The sequence below is a fragment of the Salmo salar genome, chromosome ssa04, assembly GCF_905237065.1.
Source record: "Salmo salar chromosome ssa04, Ssal_v3.1, whole genome shotgun sequence".
In the NCBI taxonomy this organism is placed as follows: Eukaryota; Metazoa; Chordata; class Actinopteri; order Salmoniformes; family Salmonidae; genus Salmo; species Salmo salar.
Window position 1 is genome coordinate 48875199 of NC_059445.1, and position 14101 is coordinate 48889299.

Here is a 14101-nt window from a genome sequence, read left to right on the forward strand (position 1 = left end):
AAACCGTCCCTTAATGAGAAACTACCCAGACACCAGTCGTGGGGTCAATACCAAGTGCATTTGACTGCTTTTCATATTGTCTACCCATTAACTTATGTGAAGTGATGTACATGTAGTCTAATCCTTTTCTCGACAGTGTGTTTTGTCCTTCATGTGATTAAATACAACTGTGTTCTTTAAATACTTACTAAAGGTTGAGAATTAAATAAATACACTGCAGGCTGTATTGATGCTAACATGCAATAATTACCATACAGTAAGAATCTTTGTGGACCATATTTAATCACATCTGTTACAATTCCATGTTGCACAATCACAAATAATGAGGAAGGTACAAGGGCATAAAATAATGACAAAGAATTCTAGTAGCCTATGCACTAAATTCCTGGTTATATTTTGAGAAAACCATCACAGATACAAAACAAGTATTGTGAATGTTAGAGCTTGGGCTGGTGTCTAATTTCTTTATCAGGATATTCATTCCTTGGACCATGCTGATCATGTTCAGCTTTGTGTAGAAGTGGAATTTCAATACCATCCACCTCATCGGCAATAACAAAGGCGAATGCCATGTCTGCCACTGACGCGTTTCCTAGAAACAGCAGAAGTTGTCCGACAGCAGATGCATATGTGCCTCTTCCGGCTTTACTTGTAAACTACTTCCGGCTTACCACTAAAACTTACCACTAAAGCCCAATATCTTCAAGCCAGGAATCCCTCTGCGTGATGCCTCTTGTCAGTTGTTCAACATAAACTTACTTTTGCTTACTAACCTTTGCCTGTTCATAGATGTTTAAAATTCACGATGCACACCAGATGTGATCAGTGGCCGTGTTCGAGAGCATTAAAACCGTGATGCATCATGGGCAAATGGTGACTGACTGATCTACAAGTAATATTGAGTAGTTATGAGTCTAAACTCGCCTTTAAATGGGCCTGTTCCTCTGCCCAGGCTTTCCTGACACATGCCCGATCTTAGCACACCTGGATAGGTATTTTACGTAACAGCTAACCACAAGGACCAATGGCCAATTGTAAGTGGTAAATGGCAGAGCGATTACCCCCATGTACAATACATTTGATGACTGTACTTAAGGTGTGTTAATGTCTCAACGTAGTGGCAGCCCACCAACATACTCTTACATTCACCTTGTGATTCATGCTACACAGAGATCTTGACTGGCATCTGAACAGAAAAACTGATTTTGCACCATATTACAGAACCAAAAAATTTTAAATAAAAACAATTATAGAACCAAATACAAATTATTTAGATTTTGGAGAATTATAGTTTATTTTCACATTTCTGTTTTAATAGGATTATATTGAATTACTGAGAGAGAACAGGGCATTTATAAATATATAATAACACAACTTTCCCCAGAAAATGTTAACTACAGCCACCTACTGTACATAATTTTAATTGTTGCTCATATGAAAATTGAGCAACACTGCCACTTACTATCCTTGGATAATTAAATCTTAATTTCTAAATGAGAATACTCTTGTAAATAATCTAAATAAAACAGAAACCTAAGAAATGTTGAAAATGGGGCTTATGCAGCAGGCTGTAGTAAGGCAGTGTACAGTATACATACACACTGGCATCACATTTTAGTCAGTGATATAGGTAAATGGACCATGTCACATAGAATATAGATCTTATGGTCCCCTTTACTCCTGCTAGTGTACTAGTAAGAAGTCATCTCTTCATGTGAGACACAGAGAGCCTGTTTAATCAAGCAGATAGTCCCTGTAAGGATATCAGAAAAGCATCACTGACTCTTTTGTATGCATTGTACTCCAATGTATTTCTTAGCTGAGCTTAACAATAATGGAAACAAAAAAAGAGAGGCGCAAAGCACTGTGCACTTTGGTCAAATCTCACTATTTTCCTTGTGGCACCAAAGGAAAATGCACAACGTTTTACACCAAGAGTACCCCCAACACATCATGGTCCTCGTCTTGCACAAATTACATGGTGTTGATTTGTATCCTTCTATTCCAAAAGGATTGTGTTAAGTTCAGTTTAGAGACAAGTCCACTGTTACGCAGACGGTGAGAACGTGAGAATCATCCATCCAATAACGAAGTAAAAGAGGAAGACGGGATACACCACCAAAGCTTTGCGATTAGAAGGCTGGCTATCTGCTAAGAAAGCTGTAGAGGCTGGGGGAAAATAATATACATACATTCAGTTACATGTTATCAGTGACTTGTTTTATGATTAAGCAATAAGGAGGTGTGTTTTATGGCCAATATACAACGGCTAAGGGTTGCTTGGACACAGCCCTTAGCCGTGGTATATTGGCCATATATCACAAAGCCTTGAGGAGCCTTATTGCTATTATAAACTGGTTAACAACGTAGAGCAGTAAAAATGCATGTTTTGTCAAACCCATGGTATAAGGTCTGATATACCACGGCTTTCAGCCAATTAGCATTCAGGGCTCAAACAACCCAGGTTATAATAAAGATTAGACTGTATAATCTATTAAAATGTAGTACTAACGTTGTGAGGAACACTTGAACAAGTTTAATCTTTATGCAACAGCTCCACCTACTGTAAGTCAATATGACTGCAAAAAGACGTGTAATATAGTTGTCTCCTTATGAAAAGGACTTTACTTACCAAACGTGGACCAACTGAATGACGCTGTGACCACAATTAGTCGGACGATGAAGCTGACCATCCCAGATCCACCCAGCAGCACCAGCCTACAGACAACCATTGCCACAGTCAGAGGCATGATGCAGTAGCCTAGCACACACAGGCTCTGGAAAAAAGATCTAGAGGAAAGAAAAACAGGACTTTTAAATGCACATATTTCTAAGTTTTCAATTAATAAATAAAATTCACCACTTAAGGAACTAATCATATTACAGTACTTGCATGTTCAAAAGCATTTTTTTAAAAATGTGATTAATTTGACTATAATGATTGAAAGCTGGCTAGAAAATTGGGCAGATGTCAATTATGGATACGTACATGGTGCCTCCCAGCAGCTTTGAGTTCAGTGTGATGATGACAGATCCAAACCAGATGATCACAAACACCTCTGCAAACTGGGGCCCTCCATCTTCCTTACTGTCAACTGAACCCCCCTGCAGCATCCTGAAAACAGGAAGGAAACAATATAAATCCATAGCGCATCCTTCTCCAGTCGTCTTACATTCTTAAATAGCAATCATCACTTGAAACAATAACAAAGAATTTTACCTGCCCCCGTTTTGGTAAAAAGCTAAAGGGATGGGGCTGGAGAAAAGCAACCACTCTTAAATTCATATACAGGGCTATGGATACAAAGACCATCCATTACATCAAAATTATCGTTTTAACCATATTTTGAGGCTATATAGTGTTCACTTACATTTACTTTGTTTACAAACATTGGAGTAAAACAAGCTTACATTTTGGGTTCTGATGGGGTATGACAGTTGATCTAAGCTCATGAGGCATTTCTAAGTTATATTCTTCAAGAATAAATGGGTACATATGATTCATTCATAAGTCCAAAAATGGATGCAGCAACTGCAGATTGCCCCTTTAAAAAGAGTGTCAGTCATATTCTGCTAGTACATTGAAACACGAATACTCACAGAGCCAGTGTCACACAGAGCAATAAGGGGCCCCACAAGTCCCCTGGAAAAGAGGAGGAAGTTAACACAATCTTCCTAGAACATCAAACACAATTACCATTGTCACATTTGTCTAGGTAGTACAGGAGGAAGTTAAAATAATATTACTAGAACACCTGGGTTTTCACTAGTTAACACTGCCACAAAGTCAAAATTGTCTATATCGTAAACATTTATGAAAACAAATTAGCTTTTTGGTCTTAATTTAAAGTTAGGCATAAGGTTAGCAATGGAGTTAAGGTTAGATTTAAAATCAGATTTGAAAAAGAGAAATTATTGAAATAGGCGGGGTTTAGCCATAATTATGACTTTGGCTATGTTAAGTAGTGATGACCAAACACCTGGCACATTTAGCTTGTACTATTAGGTACTATTAGGTACTATTACAAATGTCAGTTTAAATCATGTTTGTTATATACATACTGTTATTCTTGTACGTGTTGGATAGATATCACTAAGTAAAATACAGCTAGGTCACATGATGTAGTACCAATTTATTGTGTTAGTATAAAAGATTAATTCATCTTTCAAAGTATATAGTACTCACAGTCTCTTAGTAGCGCTGAACTCTTCTTAGGATACATCACATGAACAAACTTTTTCCCCACTGCTTTCAGATCTCGTAACTGTAAATGAGACATGAGAGGAATTTTAGAAAAGGTTTTAAAGGTCCAATGCAGCCGTTTCTATCCCAATATTTAATCATTTCTGGGTGACAATTAAGTACATTACTAGCTAGGTTTCCATTCAATTGGCAACAGATTGTCATGTGAATATTCAAAAATCTGTATAAAGAAAATATGTGCATTTTCCCACCAAACTGACTTGTTGTGGATAAAAGTCAGTGCACGATGACATAGTGCACACAAAATGTACTCTTAAGTTATCATGTACCGAAGAAAAATCTAAAGTGACAAAACTCTACTGATAGTTGTTTACAAAAACTGTTGTGTTAAATAGCAAATGTGCCTACTCTGGTCTTGGCATGTGCACTCTTGCCAACAGCTCACAGATACAGTGCGGGTAGGCTAGTCTACATGATGAGATCATTATGGATAAGGAATATTTTTATTTGTCAAACGGTAGTCAAGCATCAATCATCATGTCACCAGAATAAGACCCTCGATATTTATTGGAAAGGAGCATCAAGATTACTGTGCACTTTCACCACCCTGTGACATTCTCAATAACTTATTTAATCTGTAGCCTAATAAACTGCATGGTTTTCCCGAGTCATAGTGGGAGGACCACACACCATATCAAGTTTACCTCGATATGATGGTTATTATATCAATATTTGCGCATAAAGGAATTTCCACCACCTCCACTTCTCACATAATTAATTTTACAGACACAAAAAGATCCCACCATGTCGAACAAACAAACGATCTGTTGGCATTTAAAAAAAAAATTGTACCGAATCTACCTGTTTCCATCACATCTGTAGTGATTTTTTTTTAAATATACGGTACGACTTTACTCGCATTAAAAACTGTGGATGGAAACATGGTCATAGTGATGGATTTCAACTGGAATGGTCAAAATTAAACAATAGCTTCTTGATAAAAATACCAATTTCTCAAGCAAGAATTTTGCTAGGACAGTCTGGGAGGGGTCTGAATGGGGAGGGGAAAACTGAAAACTAGCGGTTATTGACAGAGGTTTACAACTCTTTCTTATTGGTCTGTTAACTACAGTAATTTACCACCTGGTGATATCACCAGGCAGACAAACTCCATCCCACCAAAACAGGCAGACATTTCAGGCAGTCTTTTTAAACAGCTTTTACACTAAAAGGGCATTATAATTGTCCCAATATTATTCCAACGCTCATAGTGTGGAAATATATATAAAACATATGAAAATCAATTTTTTGACTGCACTGGGCCTTTAACATAATGTAAGCCAAATTAAAAAGGGGTCATTTAAGATGGAAGAGGGAAATTTTACTATGGTGTCTTTGACAGGTTCATCCAGCGTGGAGTGTTCGTCATCATGACTGGGGGTTCCAACAGGCACATTGATCTCCCCCTCAACAGGGATGTCTCCTGATATGGATACATCTGACAGACCTGCAAACTGGAGATAATAAAAGGAAAAGGAAAGCGGGTTGTACAACTGAATGCATTCAAATGAAATGTGTCTTCCGAATTTAAGGTGCGGGGGCTGCCTTAATCGACATCCACGCCTTCGGCGCCCGGGAAACAGTGGGTTAACTGCCTTGCTCAGGGGCAGAACGACAGATTTCTACCTTGTCAGCTCGGGGATTCGATCCAGAAACCTTTAGGTTACTGGCCGAACGCTCTAACCACTAGGCTACCCTAAACACAGATAATGTTACACGTAAAAATACTTGTTTCCCAATAATGACAACAACTGATTCTTGTCATGCTAATTCACTGCAGTCTTATTACATTTTGTTAGTTAGCGCAAATATATTTACCGTAACGGTAGTTATACAGTTAGCTAACATTAGACAGATAACGTTACAGTTGCTATAGTTCTCCCTCAGATTTTGGAAGCCATTTAGTACTTTTGCATTGACAGCGACCTTTCAGAAACGAACACCGACTTTCATTGGAGTGCTTGTCTCTCTCGCTCTCTCTGTGTTGACGCGTTTACCTAACGTTAACTTAACTACAATAGCTAACAGTTAGCTAGCTAGCTAGCTAGCTAACTTGAACACCCATGTTGACATTCCCTTACTAGCTATCTGTATTTAAAATTGGTATCAGAAACGCTTAATAGAACGTTCATGTATAATATGAAAAACAAGATATTAAAGAATTCATGCAATGTTGTACAAGCATACCGGTAGTTACATTATGTACTTTATTCTTACCATAGGTTTACTTAACTCATCCACTTCCGCCATTTTCTCTCTCCAGACGGATATGAGACGTCATGCTTTGACCATGATGTCACGTGGCTTGATAACTTGCTACATGCTGGAGAGAAAAAACGTACAGACACTAGACACACTTTTATGTTTGCATGATCTCCAGAAATTTCTAAATTTCAAAAGAATATATTCCGGTTAGAATGCAATACTAGTATAAACAGTGACTGATGTAAATAATGGGATGCCAATATGGAGGGGTTTGCGTTGCAATTTTCAAGAGCATGGGCGCTGCGCTAAGTGGGGTTCGGGGATCAAAGTATATTGTCTTGACTTGTCAAATTGACATGAAGTAAGAGACAAGAACTACAAGTAAAATATGACAATATGGAAAATATGTGGTGTAGTTGTCCCTTTAAAATTTATACTATGGGTGTGAAAGGAGGAGGTCCTTGGCAACACGGACCCAGATAGACACGAAAATACATTGTAACTAGAATCAGCTAACATTGTTTACCTAATGAATTAATGCGTCAAGGAACCAAAGAAGAGTCACTGTGTGCCACGGGTCCAAGGATTCGACAGCATTCATATCTGGAGAAGTGGGCTACTCAAATCTCAATCTGGAAATGTTATCAACAATGTCCTGCACTGATTCAGATTTCTAACTTCAACATCTAGGTTACTGTACATCATTCCAAAAATAAACAATGGGGCATCCTCCTCTTGAGTTCAGCGACTGCTATGAGGACAGTCCGGATTTTAGAGAAAGACTAAAATGCTATGAATTAGAATTGGAAAGAACAAGCAAATTTCTCAAAGATGTAATCAAAGACGGCAACAGTGTAATCAATGCAATCAAGGGTAAGCTTCTCTCTTTCACCCTTTTTACTACTTTCTATATTGACTGTTTGTGGGGTTTTAATGTTTTTCTATGTAGTATGTAGAAGAAGAGGAACCTGCATTGTTTAGACACAGCCAACATACAAATTAGTTGAGCAATCGTTTCCAAAAAACAAAGCCTGTTTTGATATGATAATGAAGCAATAAGCACGAGAGGGTGTAGTATGGCCAATATACCAGGCTAAGGGCTGTGCTTATATACGACCCACGACGCAACGCGGAATGCCTGCTTTTATAAACTGGTTACCAACGTAATTCGAGCAGTAAAAATACATGTTTTTGCCATACCCGTGGTATATGGTCTGATGTACCACGGCTGTCAGCCAATCAGCATTCGGGTCTCGAACCAGACAGTTTATAATCTGTTGGAGCTCCTGATGGATTCCTGTAAAAATACATGTGTGAACAGATCCATAACATCATCAATGGAAAAACATTGCCAATTCATTGTGTGCCAAACAGTGACCTAATATGACTGTATTGGTATTGATTACTGTTCAATTTTGATTTAACGACATTTTACAGTAACACAAGTTCAGTATTTGTCTAGCAGCTGAATGACAAGCTAACAATTTCAACCAGTTTATCAGCCTAACTAACATGTTACTTTTCTTGATAAATAATTAGTGGATGACAGTGGGCTGTGACTGCAGACTATCAATTATGTAACTAACATAACATGTAAAAAACATGACCTAATAGACAGACAACCTACAGCTATAGTGTAACTTAACTCTGGTGAACTCTGGTATGTGTGACTCATCCCATGCTGACTTGCGCATGTGACACTTTTACTGTGCTTCATAAAGTCAGTCAAAATCCACAGAGCAATTTAGGTAGGCTTAAATGTTTGTTTCAGTCATACAAGAAAATATGACCTGATGTTTGCACAGTCAATAACCAAACCCAAACCACATGCTAAGCAAGCGTAAGTGAACATTGGCATTCCTCAGTGATTCCTTGTTAGACGGAACTGCATAAGCAACATGAACCTGTAGCATAAACAACGTTTTTTTCATTGCTGTCGTGCTCTGCCTTATCCGTGCCATGGTCCTGTCTCTTTTCCTTCCTGTTTTCTCCTCCACCAAAACCACTGCCATGTGATATTTTACTCTACATATAAGGAGAAAATGCTGCCTTTGCAGATCATATAAAGTGCAGCTTAAGGATTCTTACCCATCCCTTCCACATTACATAGCTGTGCCCCTCCCCTCATATACTCAATATAGCACATCCCCTTACTGTCCAAGGTCCCTGAGCATTGCGCATAATGTTATTGCACAACCCTATAATTTCAATGACAATGATTCCATGATTATTTTACACAGTTACATTTCGCTTATCACTTTTCATTATTGCACGTTCCTCAATGAGTGAGTCAGCCCCTAATGTCCTTATTTGTTCATAAGGGTCAGTGGGTGTAGCACAAATTCGTTTTTGTACCTAGTTAATTTGCATCAGGGAAGTTTGTAGCGCTTCCTGGACGGCAGGAGCACAAACTCTGAGTTTAGCGTATGGGAGGAGTCCTCTGCTATTTTGTTTGCCATCCTCAGCATATTTGTGTGGTAGCTGTCCAGAAAAGTTTTGTTGGTGGGGTTGCTGATAATCTTTTCAGGCAGTTTTCAGCAGACTTGTCACACTGGCTTTTGCCTGTACAATGACACTGTTCTACCACGCAATGATGCAGGTGGGGGTGGGGGACACACACACAAACTAAATATACTTTAAAACCAAATTGAAACTGTAGAAATTATAATGGACCTACATTCATACAGTTTCTTGACTCTCCAGCTTGCTAATCACCGAAATGAAAGGTCAGGGTCACTGGTTGGTAGTCATTGTGTTCCTTGGGGCATGGCTTTTTCGGGATGTGGATGATATGAGATGTTTTCCAGTCGTGTGTGTGTGTGAGAGAGAGAGAGAGAGTTGAGGGATGACTGGAAGATGGGTTGACAGACTGGGCCAATGGTATACTGAATGCTAGCCTCAGTGTGTCACCAAAGTATCACTGTGCTAATCCCAAACGTCAGCTCTTGGATGTTCTCCATGAGTACCGCTGCCTTTGTTGGTATAGGACCAAATTTACTGGAACAGTATTTGCATTGTTTGACCCACCGAGATTCCATTCTTAAGCCCAATTCACAAAAGTCAAGCTTTTTATCTCGAAAACAGAAACTATCATTGTAAGGAGAGATGCAGTGCTGCTGAGTATAGGATATGTCACTTATTCTGTCTTGGTGATAACTGGGAGTCACTTGAAGAGAGTTTTTGTTGTCGAGGTATAAGGGGCTGGAATAAGAGTTCCCCCCTGATGATATAAATCATAAGCCTAACACCCATCTGGGTGCAAACACAAGTCCTCTAGTATAGTATATAGTTTATTTTTTAATCACTGAAGTGAGGAGGTTGACTTTCTATAAAAAATTGAAAACCCTAATTACAGAATTGCCTTTGACTGAAAGGATGGGCTATGTTATTGTTGGACTAGTCTGTCTGATATTTTCTGCCTCTTCATTGGCACACCCCTGAGGTAAAAGGAATTTGACACACCTATGCTAATGTAATGACTGTCTTCATTCATTAGAATGCTGAAAATAGATCATTTATAAACTGGGTGGTTCGAGCGTTGAATCCTGATTGGCTGAAAGCCGTGGTATATCAGACTGTATACCATGGGTATGACAACATTTATTTTTACTGCTCTAATTACGTTGGTAACCAGTTTATAATAGCAATAAGCCACCTTAGGGGTTTGTGATTATATGGCCAATATACCACGGCTAAGGGCTGTGTCCTAGCACTCCGCGTTGCGTCGTGCATAAGATCAGTCCTTAGCAGTGGTATATTGGCCCCTCGGACCTTATTGCTTAAGTATATTATTTGTATTTCTGATAGTGAAATTCAGCAACCAGAAACTTTCTGATGTGTTCTCATGCTGCCTGTCTGGGCTAGGGTCTCTAACTTTGACAATAGTCCTGAGTTAGCCCAAACCAAGAGTTGTCTAAGAGGAAGTAGGTGGGCCTCCTTATTCTTATTATTCCAGGCAGCATGACTTCCTCAAACATATATTTTCTGTTTAGTTGTTCTCCAACTACTGTGCTTATTTATTTATGGCTGAACTGTTATGACAACAGTTCAATCACATATAAGCCCCATGTTTGGCAATACCAAAATAAATATCACAATTAAATTGATAATGTCCTAATTACACCCTTTATCCTTTTATATCTAAATGTAAAGTGCTACTGTTATTATGTTGATTGTGTCGATAAAGTGTAATGTGTGTTTTATGAAGGTTATTCAGTGGCAGTGCAGAAGTTCTCCCAGACACTCAGTGTGTTCCAGTTCGACTTCATTGGTGATTCTCTGACAGATGATGAGATGAACATTGGTAAGTTCATATAGTGCTTTGTCATACATACACTTACTGTATTGGTCAGCCTGAAAGCCATATTCTGCATATCTCTATATGGCTCTAGTCTAGTCAGCCTTATTACTTTTCTCCCCAGCATTGACAGGTTGGCAATAGATTTCTTAATGTTTCTCAAAGTTTCAGTGTAATTGACTTCATTGAATTTAGGAAGTTATTTTTGTTGTTGTTGGTGATGGCACAAAGCCTTTATTGATTTCACTTCCTCCCTTGTTCAGTGCATATGAACCTGTCATCTTCTAGGGAAAATGTTTACCCCATTAATTACACTATATAATAATGAAACAAGAACTCTGCCAAATATATTCACTATACAGTTACATAACACAGGCCACACCATAATGTAATGTGACATTACAAGACATACTATAAATATATTGTGACACCAGCACACAGCTAGAATATCTTGATAACACATGACCTTTTTGTCAAAACAGTGTCTAAGGTTAAAGAATATGTAGTTATGCACATGTGTGTCCTAGTTATGATATGTAACCTAATATCTATCTTTCTCTTTGTCTACAGCGGAGTCTTTCCAGGAGTTTGCTGGTCTCCTACAGGAAGTGGAGGATGACAGGATGATGCTGGTGGGTTATCAGCAGCACCTTTTTGACCCTCATACAACCAGAGGTGGAAATAAGAGAAACCCCAACTGGAACTGGCTTCCTGGGGTGAACTCTGTCTCTGGTCTTGTCCTCCTTTGGGCCTGTGCTATATAAATAAATAATGATGTCATGACCCTGCATTATCAGTGTGCAGTGAAAAGCAGCAGATCCTGTTATACTGGGCTTTCTGGATGCTTTAAGGATTTTAAAAAAACACAGCTGCTCTATAATTACAGCTGATTCTCTTTTTGAGGGGAAGAAGAGCAACACCTGCTGGAGTGCAAGATAATTCCCTGTTCATTTCTAGGCTTCTAATTGCATGGTTCCCTTTTTCATCCAATTTCTTATCATAACTAATCGTGCATGTTTGTAATGTAATGCATGGCATGCTTTTGCCAAATGGCCAACAGAACACTCAATGTTTCATGTTTTTTCCTCGTTCAGGTTCAGAATGCTTGTGATCTGCTTATCAAGCCACTGGAGAAGTTTCGCAAGGAGCAAATAGGAGTGACAAAGGTGAGTTCATATTTAGCTTTATATGAATTTATTTATAATATTTAGTGGGGTGGATACTTCAGTATTTACATTTTACAATTATTGGTTGCTGGATTGGATTGTTGAGTATACCTACTTTTCATTGAACAGTCGTCATGTGCTCATGTAGCACTTTTTCACTTTAACTAGATGGGAGATAAACAGGATCTGAGTTTTGGCAGTGCATATAAATCACACTCTCATGTGCTGCTGAGGTGACACGGGCCCCCTTCCCCTTCCTCCATCACCTCCAGATTTGCTTGTTGTGAAAATACAGCCCAACGCTCATGACACCGACCTACTTATTCAGCAAGACATTCAGTCAAACACAATTTATTTGTTTTTACTGTACCTACCCAGTCCCACCATAAACTGACCCAGTTGATCAACATTAAACTTTTTTACCATTGCAAAGACTATTCAAATGTACTAGTTCTATCTATACTTGGTCCTACTGCAATGCAGGTTGATTGAATTGAGCCTTTAGATTAAGTGAATAAATAGCCAAAGTCAGTAGATGTGCTGTAGTAACACCACTAGTGTTCGACTACATAAATGTAGAAAGACAAGTTCTGGAGGAAGGAGCTTCTAACTGGGCACAAACTGGTTGAATCAATGTAATTTTTCAACGTATTGTGACATGGAATCAACATGGAAAATACATTTATGGGTATTGCGTGTTCAAATGTCATCGCGGACAACTTTAGAATTTTAACTAATTGGCAACTTTGCAACTACTTAGCATGTTAGCTAAGTCTTCCCCGAACCCTAACCTTAACCCTTTAACCTAAGTCTTAACTTTAGCCCCTAACCCCTAGCCTTGCTGACGTTAGGCACCTAGCTAACGTTAGCATTAGCCACCTAGCTAACATTAGACACAACAAATTAGTATTCATAACATATCATACGAATTGGAATTCATAACATAACAAACAAAATTGATGATGGACATCTACAAATTAATACAAACCATACAAAACGTAACATACCATACTGATTGGAGTGTAACGGATTTAAATGTACTATGTTACATCTACCACTGAGTCCAGGTTGGTTTGGGCTCCCGAGTGGTATAGTGGTCTAAGGCACTGCATCTCGGTGTTAGAGGTATCACTGCAGACCCTGGTTCGATTCCAGGCTGTATCAACCGGCCGTGATTGGGAGTCCTATAGGGCGGCGCACAATTGGCCCAGCATCGTCCGGGTTGTAAATAAGAATTTGTTCTTACCTGACTTGCCTAGTTAAATAAAATAAATAAAAACTGAGCAAATGAAATGTGGCCATACTTGATGATATTTAGACTTATGTAGCATTTTACAAAGTCATCAACAACAATTGTTTGAATTCAACCCAGAACTGTTTAAAATAAACAGTCTAGGGTTTCAAGCTCTGGTTGATTTCAAATTTAATGTGATATTGAATTATTAAGTATTGGGACAAATTCACTTATGTGTATTAAAGTAGTCGAAAGTTTAATGTTTGGTCCCACATTCCTTGATGTAATTAATCAATGCGTGCTAGGAATATGGGACCAAATACTAAGCTTGTTAATTTGTCCCAATACTTTTGGTCCCTTAAAATGGGGGACTATGTACAAAAAGTGCTGTAATTTCTAAACAGTTCACCCGATATGGATGAAAATACCCTCAAATTAAAGCTGTGCTGGAGTACAATGCTGGAGTACAATGTGCTGGAGTACAGAGCCAAAACTAAAATGTGTCACTGTCCCAATACTTTTGGAGCTCACTGTAAGTGAAAGTATAGGACTAACTCAAATCACACTTTATTTATAGTGCATTTAAAGTCAGTGGCACAGATGGAACTACACAAGCATAAGATACATCTCCTTCAAATGTTTATATTTGGTTGTGTTGACAACCAAACACAATTTAATATCACTTTTGAAATCCAATAAATAGCCTATTAACTTGTCGACAAATTAACAAATTATATTGGATTCACATCTCCAACTCAACCAAAAGTAAAATAATGTGTTTAAGCCAGTGGCTCAGATGGAAATATCCAAGCAGTAGATACGTCTCCTCCTTTAAATGTTGATATTTGGTTGCATTGTCAACCAAACACAATTTAATATTACCTTTGTAATGCAGTAAATAGTTTCCTTAATTTAGGCTATCTTACAAAGGAATG

The 14101-nt window shown here is 38.4% G+C and overlaps 2 protein-coding genes across 2 annotated transcripts in view; one reads left to right on the forward strand and one right to left on the reverse strand.

Annotated features, from left to right (window-relative positions):
* Positions 1-263: 263 nt before the first annotated feature.
* Positions 264-6605, reverse strand: LOC106603310 (protein YIPF6). The gene is made up of 7 exons (XM_014196826.2): positions 6482-6605; positions 5590-5718; positions 4187-4265; positions 3601-3643; positions 2990-3115; positions 2633-2790; positions 264-2169 (listed from the first exon to the last, which is right to left on the reverse strand). Exons 1-7 carry the CDS (start codon positions 6512-6514, stop codon positions 2048-2050), a joined length of 690 nt encoding a protein of 229 aa, XP_014052301.1. The 5' UTR covers positions 6515-6605; the 3' UTR covers positions 264-2047.
* Positions 6606-6853: 248 nt separating this feature from the next.
* LOC106603309 (oligophrenin-1) overlaps positions 6854-14101 on the forward strand; it is a 38313-nt gene continuing 31065 nt past the window's right edge. The window contains exons 1-4 of the mRNA XM_014196824.2: positions 6854-7342; positions 10677-10772; positions 11337-11398; positions 11861-11932. Coding sequence (XP_014052299.1) covers positions 7189-7342; positions 10677-10772; positions 11337-11398; positions 11861-11932 — 384 coding nt within the window. The 5' untranslated portion in view covers positions 6854-7188. The remainder of the gene's footprint in view (positions 7343-10676; positions 10773-11336; positions 11399-11860; positions 11933-14101) is intronic.